Source organism: Pelobates fuscus, chromosome 1, assembly GCF_036172605.1.
Source record: "Pelobates fuscus isolate aPelFus1 chromosome 1, aPelFus1.pri, whole genome shotgun sequence".
NCBI lineage: Eukaryota > Metazoa > Chordata > Amphibia > Anura > Pelobatidae > Pelobates > Pelobates fuscus.
In genome coordinates, this window is record NC_086317.1 from 85947745 (window position 1) to 85968234 (window position 20490).

General features: G+C 43.9%; 1 protein-coding gene and 4 non-coding genes across 5 annotated transcripts; all 5 read left to right on the forward strand.

Annotated features, from left to right (window-relative positions):
• Positions 1–9192: 9192 nt before the first annotated feature.
• Positions 9193–13182, forward strand: RPL23A (ribosomal protein L23a). Its single transcript, XM_063444229.1, has 5 exons — positions 9193–9298; positions 10520–10700; positions 12245–12421; positions 12635–12704; positions 13108–13182. The coding sequence occupies exons 1-5, from the start codon at positions 9274–9276 to the stop codon at positions 13120–13122; spliced, it is 468 nt and encodes a 155-aa protein (XP_063300299.1). The 5' UTR covers positions 9193–9273; the 3' UTR covers positions 13123–13182.
• Positions 9658–9726, forward strand: LOC134576795 (small nucleolar RNA Z17). The gene has a single exon (XR_010085874.1). It is a non-coding gene; the product is annotated as a small nucleolar RNA Z17 (small nucleolar RNA).
• On the forward strand, positions 12492–12558 carry LOC134576739 (small nucleolar RNA SNORD42). The gene has a single exon (XR_010085865.1). It is a non-coding gene; the product is annotated as a small nucleolar RNA SNORD42 (small nucleolar RNA).
• LOC134576752 (small nucleolar RNA SNORD42) lies at positions 12914–12977 on the forward strand. The gene has a single exon (XR_010085867.1). It is a non-coding gene; the product is annotated as a small nucleolar RNA SNORD42 (small nucleolar RNA).
• Positions 13183–14667: 1485 nt separating the features above from the next.
• On the forward strand, positions 14668–14731 carry LOC134576759 (small nucleolar RNA SNORD42). Its single transcript, XR_010085868.1, has one exon. It is a non-coding gene; the product is annotated as a small nucleolar RNA SNORD42 (small nucleolar RNA).
• The last annotated feature ends 5759 nt before the right edge of the window (positions 14732–20490 follow it).

Below are 20490 nucleotides of genomic sequence, written 5' to 3' on the forward strand. Positions count from 1 at the left end.
TTGACAGAGCAACTGTCTAGATACCTGCCATTAATGGCCTTTACTATAATCGTATAAATCTGTTTATTAATGTTGATTTTTAACCAGTATGCCTCCTTTATTATTGCATGCCTGCACCATGGCTATTTAAGAGCGGTTGCATGACAAACAACTAAATCTTACCATGGCCATGAGGCACTGACATGATGCAGTGTGTTAACTATGCTCATGCTGTTTATTGGCGCTGATTCTTAGTTTATCTGCCCTCGATCGCCCGCTTATCTTATTACTGCCTACCGGCTCCTGGAGGGAGCACGCTCGCTTGTGATACTGTAATAACTGCTACACAACAATTGCAAAGATAATCAGGCGTCTGCGCAGGCACTAACCCGCATTATGAATAATCTGTTTGCAATGGAATATGTTATGAAACCAATAAACATATTTAACACAAAATTTACATTAATTGTGGCCGCATGCCCCGCCCTGCATGTAAGCCCCACCTCCTGACGATAGCTCTGCCTCCCGCACACAAGCCCCACCCCCCCATGCACATTGGTGACCTCGCTGGAATGAAGCTGCCACAAAATGGTAACTTACCTACCAGTGTCAGTTGTGTGAGTATGTGTGTGTCAGTGGGCATGTTTGTGTTTGTGTGACAGTGAGCTTGTCTGTAGTAAGCTTGTGCGTGTCAATTTGTCTGTACTACGTTAGTGTGTATACCAATAAGCTTGTCTGTGTGTGTCAGTGAGATTGTCCGTCATTGAGCCTATTTGTGTGCATCTGTGAGCTTGAATTTTTATGTCAATGAGCTTATGTATTTCAGTGAGATTGTTTGTCTATCAGGCTGTGTGTCAATGAGCTTGTGTGTGTCAGTGAGATTGTCTGTGTCTGCATGTGAGTATGCTTACTGTATAAATAAATGTTTTACTCTGAAAGGACCAATATTTTATATTAGAAAAAGAAATATAAAATATTGGTCCTTTTAGAGTAAAACATTTTAATATACCGTATATACTTGAGTATAAGCCAAGTTTTTCAGCACATTTATGTGCTGAAAAACCCCAACTCGGCTTATACTCGAGTCAATGTCTGTATTATGGCAATTTACATTGCCATAATACAGACTGGGGGCTGCAGAGCATTTACTTACCTCTCCTGCAGCTCCTGTCAGCTCCCTCCTCCTCCGCGCCGGTCCGTTCAGCACCTCTGTCCGCTCCCAGTGTAAGTCTCGCGAGAGCCGCGGGGTCATAGTGCGGCCGCGTGACTTGCACTGGGAGCTGCACGGACCGGCGCGGAGGAGGAGGGAGCTGACAGGAGCTGCAGGAGAGGTAAGTAAAAGCTCTGCCAGCCCCCTTCTACACAGTGCCCATCCACTGGACCACCAGGGGGTGAGAGCCCCCCTCCCTGCCATGTATCAAGCAGGGAGGGGGGACGAAATTTTTTTTTATAAAAATAAAATAAAAAGGGGGTAATAAATCCAAATGTCAAGTAAAATCACATGATCAGGGCCGGCGCGTCCATAAGGCGTACCGGCTCTGGGGGCGCAAAATTCCAGTGACCGGCAGGAGGGAAGTGCTCCCTCCTGCCTGGTCACCTCCTGGATCCCCGGAGCGGCGCAGCGTGCGGCTGAAGTGGATTAGGAGGCGGCGAGGGAGCTCTGATCTCTCTGACCGGCTCCCTCGCGCGCCTTTTGCTGATGCCGCGGGAGCCGGAATATGACGTCATATTCCGGCTCCCGTGGCATCAGAAAACAGCCTGCGAGGGAGCCGGTCAGAGAGATCAGAGCTCCCTCGCCGCCTCCTAATTCAGTTCAGCCGCACGCCTCCCAGCAGCCCCACTGGACCACGAATGAGAGACCCACGCCAGCTCTCCAGGTAGGGAGGCTGGGTGGGACATTTAAATTTTATTTAGATTATTAATTACTGTGTGTGTGTGAGTGTGTATGTCAGTGTGTATGTGTGTCTGTGAGATTGTGTGTGTGTGTGTGTGTGTGTCTGTCAGAGTGTGTGTGCATGTGTGTGTGTGTGTATGTATTTTTCTGTATGCCTGTCTGTATGTATGTATCTGTATGACGGTATGCCTCTGTATGTATGTATGTCTGTATGTCTTGTACGTATGTTTCTGTATGTCTCTGTATGCATGTATGTAACTGTATGCCTTTATGTCTCTGTATGTACGTATGTGTGTGTCTGTGTGTCTATGTATGCCTGTATGTCTTTGTATGCATGTTTCTGTATGTATGTATGTGTCTGTATGACGGTATGCCTCTGTATGTATGTATGTGTCTGTATGCCTGTCTATATGTATGTGTCTGTATGACGTTATGTCTCTGTATGTATGCATGCATGTATCTGTATGTGTGTATGTCTTTGTATGCCTGTATGTATGTATGTGTCTGCATGCCTGTATGTCTCTGTATGTATGTTTCTTTATGCCTGTATGTCTGTATGTATGTGCCTGAATGTCTTTGTATGTATGTGTCTGTATGACGGTATGCCTCTGTATGCATGTATGTCTTTATATGCCTGCATGTCTCTGTATGCATGTATGTCTCTGACTGTATGTGTCTGTATGTCTCTGTATGATTATTTATGTCTTTGTATGACAGTGTACCTGTATGACTGTGTGACTGAAAAATGATGCCTGTGTGCCTGTGGCTTGGGAGGAAAGACACACAGGTGAAGATGCATTTTTTTTTTTTAATGAGGGTTGGGGGCGCCAAAATGCATCTTCGCCTGTGTAACTAAAAATCCTAGCACCGGCCCTGCATATGATATAAGTATATCAAGCAGTTGTAATTGTATTATTAAAACGCAAAGTTTGTCTATGCAGTTGTCTTAAAGTAGCAGTACATAAAGCACTATAGTTTGCATGAAGTGGTTGCATTTATGGAGACATACAAAAGTTTGACAGGTCTACACTTTAAAACAAATAAAAAATGTGATAATCCACAGATGTGAGATTAAATAAGGATAACCTAAACTAAAGTGGGAATATAATTAAAAATAATAATTAAAAATAATAATTAAAAATAATAATAATAATAATAAAAAAAAATATTAAAATAATTAAAATAAAATAATAATTAAATTGCCCACCCCCCACCAAGGCTCTGCAACACACACACACACACTGCACTCACACACACACTGCACTCACACACACACTGCACTCACACACACTGCACTCACACACACACTGCACTCACACACACACTGCACTCATACACACACTGCATTCATACACACACACTGCATTCATTATATACACACACTGTAAATAAATATTCAATTAATATAGTTTTTTTAGGATCTAATTTTATTTAGAAATTTACCAGTAGCTGCTGCATTTCCCACCCTAGTCTTATACTTGAGTCAATAAGTTTTCCCAGTTTTTTTGGGTAAAATTAGGGGCCTCGGCTTATATTCGGGTCGGCTTATACTCGAGTATATACGGGTATATAATATGTAAGGCTATATATATATATATATATATATATATATATATATATATATATATATATATATATGTCTATGAAACCAAGAGGGCTGCACTCACCTGAACATGCCCACAACATAGGGAGCCATTGGGGCCAAAATATACAAAACACAGAATCCAGCGCACTCACTTATTCACTAAACAATGATTTCAAATCTTAGAGATTGTAATAGTTTTATTTAAAAACACCTCACCTAGGCAAAAAATAATGGGGGTTTAGTTACATTATATGATCATATATTGCATAAGCCTGCCACAACGTCAATGTACCCCAGGCATTAGATTCTGTGTTTTGCAGGGGCGAACTGACTATTCGGGCACATCGGTCATGGACCGAGGGCCCGAGACAGTCAGGGGCCCGGCCGCACCGCCATGCTCCAGCTGGAGAGATCAGAGATCTCTCCAACTGGAACGAAAAATAAAACAATTTCATTGATAGGTTGTGGGGCCCCTGATGGAGTGCAGGGCCCCACAACCTACCGCTCTGCATGTCACCCCCACCCCCCATCCTCAAAGGAGACCTGGCAGCTTCACCTCCTCTCTCTGCGAAGTCTGCTTCCTGTCCCACGCGGCTCTGTGTGATGGGAGAGGCGGGGCCAGGAAGTGACATCACTTCCTGTTTACCCCTCTCACACAGAGCCGATCAGCAGGGGAAGGGCCAGCAGCCAGGGATAGAAGAGGAAGCAGAGAGAGAGGTAGGCACTACTCACCCTTCCCCCCTCCCACTGTGTCACTAATCACCCCTCGTGTCACTACTCATCCCCCCTGTGTCACTAGTCACCCCCCGTGTCACTAGTCACCCCCCGTGTCACTAGTCACCCCCCCGTGTCACTACTCACTTCCCTGTGTCACTACTCACTTCCCTGTGTCACTACTCACCCCCCCCTGTGTCACTACTCACCCCCCCTGTGTCACTACTCACCCCCCTGTCACTAGTCACCCCCCCTGTGTCACTACTCACCCCCCCGTGTCACTACTCACCTTCCCGGTGTCACTAGTCACCCCCCCTGTGTCACTACTCACCCCCCTGTCACTACTCACCCCCGTGTCACTAGTCACCCCGTGTCACTAGTCACCCCCACGTGTCGCTACTCACCCCCGTGTCACTAGTCACCCCCTCACTGTGTCACTAGTCACCCCCCTCACTGTCACTAGTTACCCCCCACTGTGTCACTATTCACCCCCACTGTGTCACTAGTCACCCCCCTCACTGTGTCACTAGTCATCCCCCTCACTGTCTCTAGTCACCCCCCCACTGTGTCACTAGTCACCCTCCCTCACTGTGTCACTAGTCACCCCCCTCCCTCTGTGTCACTAGTCACCTCAGTCACTAGTCACCATCCCTCTGTCACTAGTCACCCCCTCCCTCACTCTGTCACGAGTCACCCCCTCCCTCTCTGTCACGAGTCACCCCTCCCTCTGTCACTAGTCACTCCCTCCCTAACTCTGTCAGCCCCTCCCCCTATGTCACTACTCACCCCCCGTGTCACTAGTCACCCCCGTGTCACTAGTCACCCCCCCGTGTCACTACTCACTTCCCTGTGTCACTACTCACCCCCCCGTGTCACTGCTCACCCCCCCGTGTCACTACTCACCCCCCCTGTGTCACTACTCACCCCCCTGTGTCACTGCTCACCCCCCCGTGTCACTACTCACCCCCCCTGTGTCACTACTCACCCCCCTGTGTCACTACTCACCCCCCCTGTGTCACTACTCACCCCCCCGTGTCACTACTCACCCCCCCGTGTCACTACTCACCTTCCCGGTGTCACTAGTCACCCCCCTGTGTCACTACTCACCCCCTGTCACTACTCACCCCCCGTGTCACTAGTCACCCCGTGTCACTAGTCACCCCCCCGTGTCGCTACTCACCCCCCATGTCACTAGTCACCCCCTCACTGTGTCACTAGTCACCCCCTCACTGTGTCACTAGTCACCCCCCTCACTGTCACTAGTTACCCCCCCACTGTGTCACTATTCACCCCCCGTGTCACTAGTCACCCCCCCTCACTGTGTCACTAGTCACCCCCCTCACTGTGTCACTAGTCATCCCCCTCACTGTCACTAGTCACCCCCCCACTGTGTCACTAGTCACCCCCCTCTCTCTGTGTCACTAGTCACCTCAGTCACTAGTCACCCTCCCTCTGTCACGAGTCACCCCCTCCCTCACTCTGTCACGAGTCACCCCCTCCCTCACTCTGTCACGAGTCACCCCCTCCCTCTGTCACTAGTCACTCCCTCCCTAACTCTGTCAGCCCCTCCCCCCTATGTCACTACTCACCCCCCTAGTCACTAGTCACCCCCCCGTGTCACTAGTCACCCCCCCGTGTCACTAGTCACCCCCCCGTGTCACTACTCACCCCCCCGTGTCACTAGTCACCCCCCGTGTCACTAGTCACCCCCCCGTGTCACTAGTCACCCGCCCTGTGTCACTACTCACCCACCGTGTCACTAGTCACCCGCCCTGTGTCACTACTCACCCACCGTGTCACTAGTCACCCCCCCTCACTGTGTCACTAGTCACCCCCCCTCACTGTCACTAGTTACCCCCCACTGTGTCACTAGTCACCCCCCATGTCACTAGTCACCCCCCCTCACTGTGTCACTATTCACCCCCCACTGTGTCACTAGTCACCCCCCCACTATGTCACTAGTCACCCTCCCTCACTGTGTCACTAGTCACCCTCCCTCACTGTGTCACTAGTCACCCCCTCCCTCTGTGTCACTAGTCACCTCAGTCACTAGTCACCCTCCCTCTGTCACTAGTCACCCCCTCCCTCACTCTGTCACGAGTCACCCCCTCCCTCACTCTGTCACGAGTCACCCCTCCCTCTGTCACTAGCCACTCCCTCCCTAACTCTGTCACCCCCACCCGCCCTCTGTCACTAGTCACCCCTTCCTCCCTCTGTCACTGTGTCACCCCCACCCTCTGTCACTAGTCACCCCTCCCTCCCTCTGTCACTAGTCTCCCTCTGTCACTAGTCACGTCCTCCCTCTGTCACCATGTAACCCCTTCCCTCACTCTGTCACTGTGTCACCCCCTCCCTCACTCTGTCACTAGTCACCCCCTCCCTCACTCTGTCACTAGTCACCCCCTCCCTCACTCTGTCACTTGTCACCCCCCCAACCCTTCCTCTGTCACTAGTCACTCCCTCCCTCTGTCACTGGTCATCCCCTTCCTCACTCACTCTGTCACCCCTTCCCTCCCTCACTTTGTCGCTAGTCACCCCTTCCTCACTCACTCTGTCACCCCTTCCCTCCCTTACTCTGTCGCTAGTCACCCCTTCCCTCCCTTACTCTGTCACTAGTCACCCCCTCCCTCACTCTGTCACTAGTCATCCCCTCCCTCACTCTGTCACTAGTCACCCACTCACTCTAGTGACAGAGTGATGGAGGGGGTGACTAGTGACAGAGGGAGGGGGTGACTGGTGACAGAGTGAGGGAGGGGATGACTAGTGACAGAGTTAAGAAGGGAGTGACTAGTGACAGAGGGAGGGAAGGGGTGACTAGCGTGAGTGACACAGAGTGAGGGAGGGAATGGGTGACACAGTGACAGAGGGAGGGGTGACTAGTGACAGAGTGCGGGAGTGAGTGACTAGTGACAGAGTGAGGGGGTGACTAGTGACAGAGTTAGGGAGGGAGTGACTAGTGACAGAGGGAGGGATGGGGTGACTAGTGACAGTCACCACCTCCCTCACTCTGTCACTAGTCACCATCTCCCTCACTCTGTCACTAGTCACCCCCTCCCTCTGTCACTGTGTCACCCATTCCCTCCCTCAATCTGTCACTAGTCACTCTCTCCCCCACTCTGTCACTAGTCACCCCCTTCTTCACTCTGTCACTAGTCACCCCCTCCCTCACTCTGTCACTAGTCACCCCCTCTCTCACTCTGTCACCAGTCACCCCTTCCTTCCCTCACAGTGACAGACTTAGGGAGGGAGTGACTAGTGACAGAGGGAGGGAGGGGGTGACACAGTGATGGAGGGAGGGGGTGACACAGTGACAGAGTGAGAGGGTGACTAGTGACAGAGTGAGGGGGTGACTAGTGAGAGTGAGGGAGGGGGTGACTAGTGAGGGAGGGGGTGACTAGTGGCAGAGCGGGTGACACAGTGACAGAGTTAGGGAGGGAGTGACTAGTGACATAGGAAGGGGGTGACTAGTGACAGTCACCCCCTCCCTCACTCTGTCACTAGTCACTACCTCACTCTGTCACCAGTCATCCCCTCACTCTGTCACCAGTCATCCCTTCCCTCCCTCACTTTGCCACTAGTCATCTCTTCCCTCCCTCACTCTGCCACTAGTCACCCATTCTCTCACTCTGTCACTAGTCACCCCCTCTCCCTCCCTCTGTCACTAGTCACCCACTCTGTCACCAGTCCCCCCCCCCCCACTGTGTCTCCCACTCACTCTGCCACCACTCAACCCCTCCCTCCCCCACTCTGCCACCAGGTACCCCCTCACTCTGCCACCTGTCACAACCTCCCACACTCTTCCACCTGTCACCTTCTCCCCCACACACTCTGTCACCTGTCACATATGCATTCACACTGACACTATATACAAAAAAAGCACATGTAGTCATCCAGACATGCACAAGTGCATTCCCACAGACTCAAATACAAACATGCAGTAATACACAGGTCTTCACAATATACACATCCAAAGGAATGCCGTATTATGAGTTATATTTAACATGTATTTAATGCACATATATTTGGCCTTCAAAGGGCCTGGGATATAATTTTGCCCGGGGGCCCCAAAGGCTCTCAGTCCGCCCCTGGTGTTTTGTGTATATATATATATATATATATATATATATATATATATATATATATATATATATATATATATATATACACACACACAGTATATAGCCTTACATATTACATGTGACAATACATGGCACAATGACTTATGGGGCTGGCATAGATTTTTTTTTCTCCAGGACTGCTTTGTATCCCCAGTCCGGCCCTGTATGTATGTCTCTCCCCTCCCTTAACCCCTTAAGAACCAAACTTCTGGAATAAAAGGGAATCATGACATGTCACACATGTCATGTGTCCTTAAGGGGTTACGGCCTTTAAATGCACTTTGGGTAATTAACTGAATTTGTGTTGATAAAGAGTCAGTTTGAGATGTGAAACGCGTCCAGTGTGCTACGTTTTATTGCCCCTTCATGCAGGTATTTTTTATTTTTTTGTCTTTTATAATTATTTTGTATCTTGTGCACATTTTTTGATCTTTCGTTATTTCACTATTTTGTTCATAATTATGAATGTTTTCAACAACATTGCGTTATGTATAAATAAAGCGGCACTTTTAACGATTTCCATCACTGGAGCTCTCTGTTTATTGAAAGTGCGGCCCACCTTCTGGTTTTACCCTTTTTCAAAACCCTAACCATTCCACTTGTAGTGATTATACATACTAAGAACACAATGCTGTAAGTTGGGGGGGATTTAATTAGTCCAAGAGGAATAAAAATTAAATTGTCCAAATACAATGTGAAAATGTATCACCAAAAAAAAAAAACACTTATACCAATCATTTTGTAATAGTTTATGTATTTATTTTGTTGAGCCATTTCTCATCACTGACTACAGCTCATCACTCTGAAGCTGTCTGAGCTCTGTCTGTGGGACGCCCATTCCCCACGTGACAGAATCGACCAATGAAAACAGCGCTCACGTCTAGCCATGAACTACATTTCCCGAGAAACACCGCGCCGGATTTCCGGTGGCGAGCCCTTGTGATATTGCCCGAGAAACCCCTTTCTCTTCCTTTTCCCCCAAGATGGCTCCCAAGGCGAAGAAGGAAGGTGAGCTGCGGAGTGAGCGAGGCGGTGTTATTGCACTCTGCCCGTGCGGTGGCCGCCCGAGCCGCTCGGGGTTGTGCTATGGGTGGACGTGGCGGCTCCCCGTGTTAGCACGGTGCGGCTGCGGTGATTTTAGAAGGCCCTGTCCGGGCTAGCCGGTGTGCGGGCCCTCGTGGGTCTCGGCATCAGCCGAGCCGGGGATCTCACACGTGGGCTCCCGGGACGGAGAGGGCTAGTGGAAGCCACTGTGGCTACTGCAAGTCATTGGCTACCGGCCAGGGGCCCATAGCAGCCACGGTGGCCGAGATAAGCTATCCCTGCTATGGGGGGTGGTGTGTAGGCCGCAGCCGGGGGGACTTACCGGTGCACATGATGTTTAAAGCGATCAAAGTATGAGATCTGTGATTCCATCTTATCATGACTGATGCACTGGGTCCCCCCTGCCAACTACCAGACCCCCTCTATCGAACTAGGAAAATGGGCTAATTCAGGGGGAAATAATGCTGTCTGAAAAACTGGCAATCATCTAATATGGGCAGTATCACTAGTTGAGAAAGATACTGGTCACATAAAAGCGGAGAATATTTAGGGTTATTCACTAAAGTGTGAAATTTTGGAGTTTTAAAGAAATCTCGAATTCTAGTCTAAAATAGCAGCCCTGGAAAAGGTATGTGCAAGTTGACTACAATTTGAGGTCAGCTTTTTTTTTTTTTTTTTTTTGGCCGCCTAAAAATAATAATTGACACGTTGGTAAATAGCCCTGTACAGTCTGATTAAAAAAAAATATATAAAATTCTGCTTCAGATTGTCAAAGGAATATGGTTAAAGGGTTTTCTGTTAAGAATATAGTTAGACTATATACTGCTGGATACATGTGCTATTACAGGCAAGGAAATGTAACCGCTTGTTCTCAGTATTTTCTGTGTAATGTAAAACTACTCTGTATGGCTTTAAATTTGCTGCAATATAGTCTAGTAACCTTATTGTGTTTTTAAACACTTGCATACCTTTATTTCTAATTTTAATATTTAACCTCACAAATACACTGGATAATTAAATTCTATTATTTAGAGGGTGCTTATATGCCTTTTACCAAGATCTGTCCATTCTTTTAATAGGATAGTATGATTGCCTTTAAATAATGTTGGTTGTAGACCATGCACGGGAGATTAGCTAGCATGAATTGGGGCTATTCGGATACTGATTGTTAATCTTATTTCTCAGCTGTCCCTGCCAAGACTGAAGCAAAGTCTAAGGCTTTAAAGGCAAAGAAGGCTGTATTAAAAGGAGTCCACAGTCACAAGAAAAAGAAGATCCGCACAACACCTACCTTCAGGAGGCCTAAAACCTTGAGATTGAGGAGGCAACCCAAGTACCCCAGAAAGAGTGCTCCCACAAGGAACAAGTATGTCAAAATCCACAATTTTTACATTATTGCTTCAATTTAGGATGAGCAGTAAATTTGATAGAGTATATTTTTGCAAAGGCAGGTACTGTGTGATCCAATCCATGTGGCATGAAATGTTTGATTACAGATGATGTTTCTTAAAGCGATCAAAGCCTGATTTTCTGTGATTGCATTAAAATTTCACTGATGTTCTTCACATTTCAATGCCATGGACATAAAAAAACGTTTTAATAATTGCAGACTATAACTGTCTTAATCACGCTGTAGTTTTGCACATGTATGATGTATTGCTTTAAAGGGTTACTTCAAGCACCATGATTATTAGAGTGATTTGAAGCGGCCATTGTGCCTAGAGTCTGTATGTGCAGCTTTGAAACAATGCACATAGTTTCATCCCTTTGCTGCCGGAGGTGTAACTACTGGCATCATGGGGGTGTCATCAATGTCCGTTCTGTGCAAATTGTGTTGCACAGACATTAATTGGTCAGCTACTGATCTTGTCTAATGAATGAGTAGCAGGATCCAGTAACATGTTATATACCTGCCTACAGGGCAGACCTAGCTCCCGGGAGGACCAGGTAAGAGGGCAGACTCCTACCATCATAAACATTGCAGTAGGCTGTAATGGTTATGATTGTTGGAGTAACCCTTTAGTCAGAATGCTCAAGCAATGGGTTTCCTAGATAAGTTTGGCTGGGGATATGAAAGTTAGGCTAAGCACAATGGAATTAAATCTTGGTGTTCTAAGAGGCCTTGTAGAATGTGATGTTATTGCTATATTTTGTCTTTATAATATATAGTGTGTAACACTTGCATTGATAAAGATTTTATTCCATTAAATCAATGAACTGTTTCATTCAAAATAACTTGTCATGAAGATCTTTGTGTTATCTTGGTTTTTAATAGATTAAATGGATACTATAGTCACTAGAACTACAGCTTATTGTATTTGTTCTGGTGAGTAGAATCCTTTCATTCATGCTTTTTGCAAAAAAGTATTTTCAGAGAAAGTGCAGTGTTTACATTACAGCCTAGGAATACTCCTTAGGTGGCTACAAGAGGTTTTTCCGAATCACTTCTAATGTCAACCAAGCAGGCAGATTAGGCAGCAACAGAGTGGAATAAAACTAAGATTTTCGTATATTTAGGAGGGCTACATTGGTGATTGTAACACATGTTTGTTCTAATCCTATAGTGTCCCTTTAACACCAGGTTGACTGCTCTAGTATTCATTCTCATATTCTAGTGTCTCAGTCAAATGACTCTTGATAGTAGCATACTTTCTTCCACTTAGACTTTTAAAGGTGTGCAGCGGATGGATGCCTAACACACTCATCTCTGCTATGCCAGGTAGTGTTGGCTGTCTGCTCAGATGCACATGTATCCTAGGATTTAGTTGATTTCCAGGCCTTCACATCAGTCCCTTATCTTAAAAATTCAAACTTATCTTTGATTTGATGTATTTTAGCTGTTTTATTTAAGTTCTAAGTCATACGCTCTTGGAAGAGGAAAGGTGTAACATTGTCTTGTTTTATTTTTAGGCTTGACCATTATGCCATCATTAAGTTCCCTCTGACCACTGAGTCAGCCATGAAGAAGATTGAAGACAACAATACTTTGGTTTTCATTGTTGATGTTAAAGCCAACAAACACCAGATCAAACAGGCGGTGAAGAAACTTTACGACATTGATGTTGCTAAAGTGAACACTCTTATTAGGTAAGATAGTTTAGGTCTATATGGGTACAAAATATGATGCACAAAAAGTATCTGACTGACTAATTGCCCCATGCGTGTGATGGAAATTTTAATTTTGGCTGAACATAATGATGTTTTCAAAGGAACCACTGATGCATGACAAGCAATGAGTGCAAGCTTTTGGGAAGGTTTCTCCAGTTCACATCTGACCTTTTATTTTTTTGTTCCCCCTAGGCCTGATGGTGAGAAGAAAGCCTATGTACGTCTTGCTCCCGATTACGATGCACTGGATGTTGCCAACAAGGTGAGCTACATGAGCAACCTTGGTGAAATTGAATTCTATGAAGACTAATGGTTGTTTTAAGTAAAATGCAGTTACATTTCTTGCAGAGAAGTAGATTTGTACATTAGACTATACATTGGAACAGTTGTAGTTTACTCTTAAGGTTTTTTGGTTTTTTTCTCGTGACTATTGGAAACACTAAAATGTGTTGCAAAGACCCTCTAGAATGTGTGAAAATGATGTAAATTTGTTTGTCTGATTACATTGATGTATTCAAAGGAACCACTGATTCACACGAAAAACAATGAGTGTAGTTAACATGTAATGTAAATATCTCTCATTGTTTAGACTAGAGCTTGATTATTGTATTTGAATTGCATAATATAATTTCCCCATGTAACTTAATGTCTTCTTCTGTTTCTAGATTGGCATCATCTAAACTTGCAGCGGCGAGTAACATCTGTACAGAATCTCGTAAAAAATAAATGACCAAAAAATATTTTTTTTTGCTTGTCTCGTTTTTTGTAAAGTATGTTCAAATTGTATAGGAAAATAAGCAATTAAATAAAAGGTGCATGAAATGTCTTCCCTGAAGGCCAGGATGTCAAAAGCTTTTCAGATTGATTTGCTAAAGTGAAGGTAAAAATAGACAAAATGGAAAAAATTCCAATTATGCTACGCTTTCAGTTGAGCTACTTTGGCCTTAAATTTGCCTCAAAATTCACTTTGAATTTTTTCACTCTAGTGAATAACCCTATTTATGTTAGTATATTCGGTGTATCAAGTGCTGCAAAGTTTTGTTGGTGCTAGAAGTAACTGGTGGTAAAAGTCTTCCTAAATTTCTCTTGCCAACTTCTATATTCCTGTCCTCACAAACCTTAAAAAAAAAATTGTCCAGAACCAGGGTGTGCTGATACTGATGACTGTATAAGTGATTGCAGCACAAGTCCCGCAATCACCAGTCTTAACTCTTGGTTTTCAACTGCTCCAGGACCTGCCAATGCCTTCCTTTTCTTGGTGACTGTTTATTGTGAGCAGGTTTTACATTTATTTCCTATGATCAATGCATACTCCTAATCTCAAACAAAATACTTATACTCCAGAGACTTTGCTGAACACTAATATTAGTGTTTCAAAGCCGTAAAAGTATCACAACAATGATATCCTCGGTGAAAGTGCCATTGTGTGTGGGGAAAAATGCAACAAAAAAAACCCCACTTTTGCTAACTATCATCGCTGTTATATGTTCTTACTGTTTTGAAATACCAATTGTGTTCAGCGAAGTCTCTCGAGTAAAACCGTACCCCCATGTACAGGTTTTTAGGGTGTCATTGTATGTTACAGGGTTAAATACAGTGCTAGCAAATTAAATTCTCTGGACTTTTGGCCTGGGTTGTCAGGCAGGTCGCTCAAATTGCAATCAATAAAATGACTTAATTATGTAAAAATATTACATATGCACGTAGAATTTAAAATATATACATCATTATATTTGAAGTCTACATGTATATGGACATATGTATATTGTATTTTTATATATGTAATTTTACTTGAAGTGTAATTTTATGTAAATATAAGTATATATTGATAAAATACATTTAGCATGAATATATAGATATAGGCAGGAAAAGTTTAAAATAAAGTTAATACAAATTTTCCAAAATGAAAGTATATAGGAGATATATAATCTCATACATTTATTTATTTATTTTTTTTTCTTTTCACCTGCAGTCCCCCTGCTGGCAGCACATGTGAAATTGAATTCTATTAAGACTAATGGTGGTTTTAAGTAAAATGCAGTTCCATTTAGCTGGTCTCTGTAAAGCCATTTTCTTGCAGAGAAGTAGATCTGCACGTTAGACTATACATTGGAACAGTTGTAGTTTACTCTGAAGGGTTTTTTTTTGTCTTCACCTCCCCCCCCCCCCCCCCCCTCTTGACTATTGGAAACAACTAAAATGTTTGGCAAAAAGACCTAGAATGTGTGAAAATGATGTAAATTTGTTTGTCTGATTACATTGATGTATTCAAAGGAACCACTGATTCACACGAAAAACAATAAGTGTAGTTAACATGTAATGTTAACAGATATATGATGTTGTCACTCTGCAAGGGGATAGGTGGTATTGAGGTTGCCCTCTAGTCAAAACCTCCAAAAATATAAGTAAATACTGCACTCAAAATGATGCAAAAAAATTATATAGTATATTTGGAATATATACAAAAAGGAAGACAAAACATATATTCCCATTACAATGGAAGGGGGGGAAAAACTGAGTTACTACATACTCTTAAAGCCCATAAATCACTGATCTATATACCTATAGCTCACAAAGTAGAACAGCTGAATTGAAATTCATTAAGAAATCAAATGGTGATTTGTATAAAGAGCGTAACTGGTATTGACTCCACCTTCTAACTCGTTAAAGTAGGAGTATATGTACTCATAAGCTACGGGGAAAAAAAAATAAGATCCATGGAATATCAAGTCCACTTGATGGATATAGATGTTTAAATTATATTAAAATCTAAAGGGGGGAAAAAAGGCAAAAAAATAGCTGTAACGGTTGGATCTCACCTCACTATTTAGATCATCGGTCGTGATCAAATGGATAAGTCCATGGCGATACATGTTAGAGTTAAAGGGACAGTATAGTCACCTGAACAACTTTAGCTTAATGAAGCAGGTTTGGTGTATAGAACATGCCCCTGCAGCCTCACTGCTCAATCCTCTACCATTTAGGAGTTAAATCCCTTTGTTTATGAACCCTGGTCACACCTCCCTGCATGTGACTTGCACAGCCTTCCATAAACACTTCCTGTAAAGAGAGCCCTATTTAGGCTTTCTATATTGCAAGTTCTGTTTAATTAAGATTTTCTTATCCCCTGCTATGTTATTAGCTTGCTAGACCATGCAAGAGCCTCCTGTATGTGATTAAAGTTCAATTTAGAGAGACAATTGTTTAAGGTAAATTACATCTGTTTGAAAGTGAAACCAGTTTTTCCTCATGCAGGCTCTGTCAATCATAGCCAGGGGAGGTGTGACTAAGGATGCATAAACAGAAACAAAGTGATTTAACTCCTAAATGGCAATGAATTGAGCAGTGAAATTGCAGGGGAATGATCTATACACTAAAACTGCTTTATTTAGCTAAAGTAATTTAGGTGACTATAGTGTTCCTTTAATATCTAGATGATCGCTGGACTCCAGCAGTAATCCTGAATTCGGAATTAGATGCAGGTGACCGGTGGGCTGCGTGCTCGGGACCATGTTGTTCCTTCAAAGGCCCTGATGTAACAACCATAAATCAGTTTAGACGGACACCCCTTTCGTATGTATATTTAATCACATAAAGGCACCAAAGACAGGTCCCTTTGCCTTCTTTCTTGCTTTTATATGAACTTCCCACTAATAAAACAATTTAAATTAGAGTCTTTTATCATTAAAACTTACCTCCATTCCAGCGCTGAGCTCCTGGTCAGGCCACGCCCCCTTTTTCATCAAAATTATGAAATCGCAGAGCCCAATAGGATGCTTTTTTGAGCAGCGTCATCGCACTGCACCAATCAGGTTCTTTATAGAGTGGCATACACTCACACAATACATTTTACGGTTTGGATCCTCCTGCTCGGTCTCCGGTCTTCAGCCTGTCGACTCAAGCCGACGCTGTGTGCAGGAGATCTCATTGCTGACTGGCTCCGGTGTTACTACAGGGCATAGGAGGCATGTTCACCGTGCCTCCTATTTCCTGTCTGCTGATGGCACGTTTGATGCCTTCCCCCAACCGTGAAGACGTCAAATGTGATGAATGCGAATTAGGCATTCATCAACTCCGAAGTCCCTCTGGTGGCAGTCTGGGTGACTGCAACTGGAGGTGTTCCTAGCTACCAATGTAAACACTGTATTTTCTCAGAAAATAGTGTTTACCTGAGAGAGGCTGCAGGGAGCTATTGTTCTCACCTGATCAACCTCATTAAGTGGAAGTTGTTCAGGTGACTATAATTTGACGCTCCCTGTGATCGTAAGCACGCAGGAGTTCCAGGACGTCGCACGCCATTATGCACATGACGTCATGGCAGCCCGCGTGAATATAGATTCGAGGAAAAACAACTCTATTAGAAATAAATCAAACACGGTATATCTAACAGAGCATGTGACTATCACCCAGCAATGAACTTCTGCCCGTTGGAGTGGTCTGGGTGCCAACTCCCACTACTCTTAACCATGCAAGTGTAATTATTGCAGTTTTTTATAAACTGCAATAATTACCTTGCAGGGTTAACTCCACCTCTAGTGGCTGTCTGCTAGACAGTCACTAGAGGGAACTTCCTGCTTCATAGCACAGGAAACCTGTGCTAGAGCGTCGCTGGACGTCCTCACGCTGTGTGAGGACCTCCAGCGTCGCTCAAATCCCCATAGGAAAGCATTGAAATGATTTTTCAATGCTTTCCTATGGGGAGCGCATTAGGTCTCCTCGGCCGGTGGGCGGGATCAGTCTCGGCCGATGCAATGGAGAGGAGGAGACAGCGGCGAGGGACATCGCTGCTACCTCGGGTAAGTGACTGAAGGGGTTTTCACCCCTTCAGTACCTGGGGATTGGGGGGTGGGAGGGAGAGGGACCCTCCAGTGCCAGGAAAAGGGATCGTTTTCCTGGCACTGGAGATTCCCTTTAATAACTAGTCTAACTTCAAAGTGCTATTAATTTAAAATATTAAAATACAGACTAAATGTCTTTTTAGCAAATATTGGAGGAAATTCAGTCAGAAATTAGTTTGTTGAAATGCATAAGGTACGTAAAAGTACAGCTTTTTAATTAAAATTCAACAAATATATGTACAATATTATACATCACATAAGGAGATAGTTGCCCCCACTGCACTATCTATCACTTATTTTAATTGTCTATGAGACTCAATTTTAAGTTAAGCCCTATTTGTAGTACGTGAAAAAAACCTGTAAAAAAACCTTTATTAAAGACAAATTAAGCAACACTTACCAATTATGTGGTGTCTCGAGGTGTATGTGAATATTCCAAGCAGGGGACCCTGAGAGTCAGGGGCAAGCTACGGAGTTCCTCTAACCTTTTGTCCGTACTTGGAGTTCTCATATTCTGGTTTTGTTGCAAAACTCCAATCTCCTCACTGCTTTTGAATGATCACAATGACCAGACTTGCTCCTTTTTATACTTCTTGATTACTGTAATCAAGAAGTCTGCCAAGCCAGACTTGTTCAGTGATGAAAAACCTAGGGATACGTTTTGACACTGCCTCAATGGCTGCCCTTTAATTTGCTTTTATTTTGTATTAAGTTAATTGTAAGATTTAACCACTTGAATTTCTAAGCATTGGTCATTTCAAAAAATCAACTCTTGTAGGATGGTAAACATTTTTCATATTTTTCTTTCCTACTTAGTATTAAGTGTTAATGAAAAATCTTATAGTGGATGCACTTATTGATAGGGCAATTACAGCTGCAGCAAAAGTGAAAAAAAATAATGAAATCCCCCTCCAATTACAAACTGCAGATTTCAATAGAAATTTGTACTTTTAGAAATGCAAAAAATAATAATAGAGAGGATAGATCAACGCAGCCACAAGGAACGTGTGAGAGCGTAAAATCTATCCTGGGTGGTGCCTACCTCACAGCTACAGAGTAGGGGGTAACCCAAAATATGCAAGTAAATTGAGGAGACCCTTGTGGCAAGGGGATCCCGGTGGTAGCTCTGCACACACAGAAAAAATGTATGTAGTAACCAGTTTATAAAAAAAAGAGTAGTGGGCACTCATACAGGAGTAAAGAGATGGAAAAGGAATAGGCAAATGAAAGCCCTATCTATACCTATGAACCATCTAAAACTAAAAAATTGTCTATGGGAGGAAAGACGCGCGTCGAGCATTTCTTCACCTTATTTATTTTCACCCAGTGTCAGTTCTGTTGGGGTGGTTTGGTCTCAGCTTAGGGACTGGGTTTGCTCACCCCTGAAGACTCATCCACCTCGCATTACAGCTATCTTACCTGTCTTCCTATTTATAGTGTGGGCACTCTCCTTCTCTCTTTCTGTGAGGTATTAACCTCTTTTTCGGCTAATTTTGAGTTATGGGGACCTTACTATCTACTTTGGGAAAGGTTTTTTGCAGTGTTGTACTGCTCTTCCTCCTCCTTATATACTGTACCTCTCGCTATTTTGAGGATTCTTTCCTCCCATAGACAGTGAGTTTTAGATGGTTTATAGGTATAAATAGGGCTTTCATTTGCCTATTTCTTTTCCATCTCTTTACTCCTGTATCAGTGCCCACTCCTCCTTTTTTATAAACTGGTTACTACGTGTGTTTTTTCTGTGTGTGCAGAGCTACCACCGGGATCCCCTTGCCACAAGGGTCTCCTCAATTTACTTGTACTTTTAGAAATGTACCTAGTTACACCCCTTGCTGTCAAGCAGACAAGGGCTTCTGGTACTTCCTTGTTTGGTTTACTCAGTGGAGCTAAACTCAAGAGGTAGGAAATTGCCCTGAGCAATGATTTCCTATGAGGGAAACCAGAGGGCACTATAGTGTTGGGAATAAAGTTTTTTTTGTATTCCTTGCACTATAGAATCCCCCCATCACCAGACCCCTTCCTCTCATTCGTGGTAGTATGAGGAAGGTTTGTCAGGCAGCCATTGATAGGCTCAGAGGGTCAGGTGATGTTCTTGGCATATTACTGGCCACCCATTGAGAGAAACATTACTTTAAAGGAACACTATAGGGTCAAAAACACAAACTGATCCAATAGTGCAAAACCCACCATTAAGGGTGAACATGCTTATATCTACTTCTCCCCAGTGCATTACTCCTACTCCCGTATAGACGGGTTTTTGATACACGAGACGGCCCTAGCTCAGGTAACACAGTGCAACGTGGGGGACATAATGTGGTCAGACCACACAGCGGTCACGTTGGAGTTGAAAGATCAATATGACTTTACACACCAGGGCCCTTGGAGAATCCAATCCACAATGCTACGACACAACAAATCCACACGTGGCACAAGGAACTTTACCAACTAAAGAATAATAAAGAAGAGAGGTGTAGGATAGGCGCTTAACAGAGCTCCCACATCCTGTTCCTTAACCAATGTGGTCACCTAGACTGGGAAAATGGGGGTAATCCAAGGTAATGTATAAATATAGAGGAGAAACCTAAGAGAACACTCAGAGAGTGACCACTAGATTAAAATCCCAGTCCAATCTTGAAAAATGTCTTGAAAGAAAATAAAAACTTTATTAATGATACTGAAAATACTGAGGTAGACCAAAGGCAAAAGTTAGGAGAGGTACTAGGTGCCTAGATAATACGCACTACATCAGGTCAGAAAAATATATGGTATTAGCGAGATAGGATTGAATAGCAGCCTGATCCTACCTAATTACTGTTGCCAACTAATGAAAGTAAAACCGTCTAATAATAGCCTAGTATGGAAAGAAAAAGGTCCAATTGTATATACCTGTCCATGTCTCAAAGTTGCAGTGTAGAAATTAAGTGGCTTTGTTGTGGATGTATTGTGGAATTGGCCTATGGACGATATCAGTGAATGCAGTTTTTGTGTGAAAAATTCAAATAATTAATAAAATAAATGAACACTGAGTTTGGCCAGGATTTGTGACTAAGTGGCAGTATACTAAAATAGACTGGACATGCCCCATTCTAAATACCCTGGGTTGTGTGCTTTTGAAAATAGTATGCCAAGATATGGGTTGTTCTCATTGCTGTGCTGCCATATGGTCTCAAAGGCAACATAGGCCCAGCAAACAATTTCAACATGTAAAAA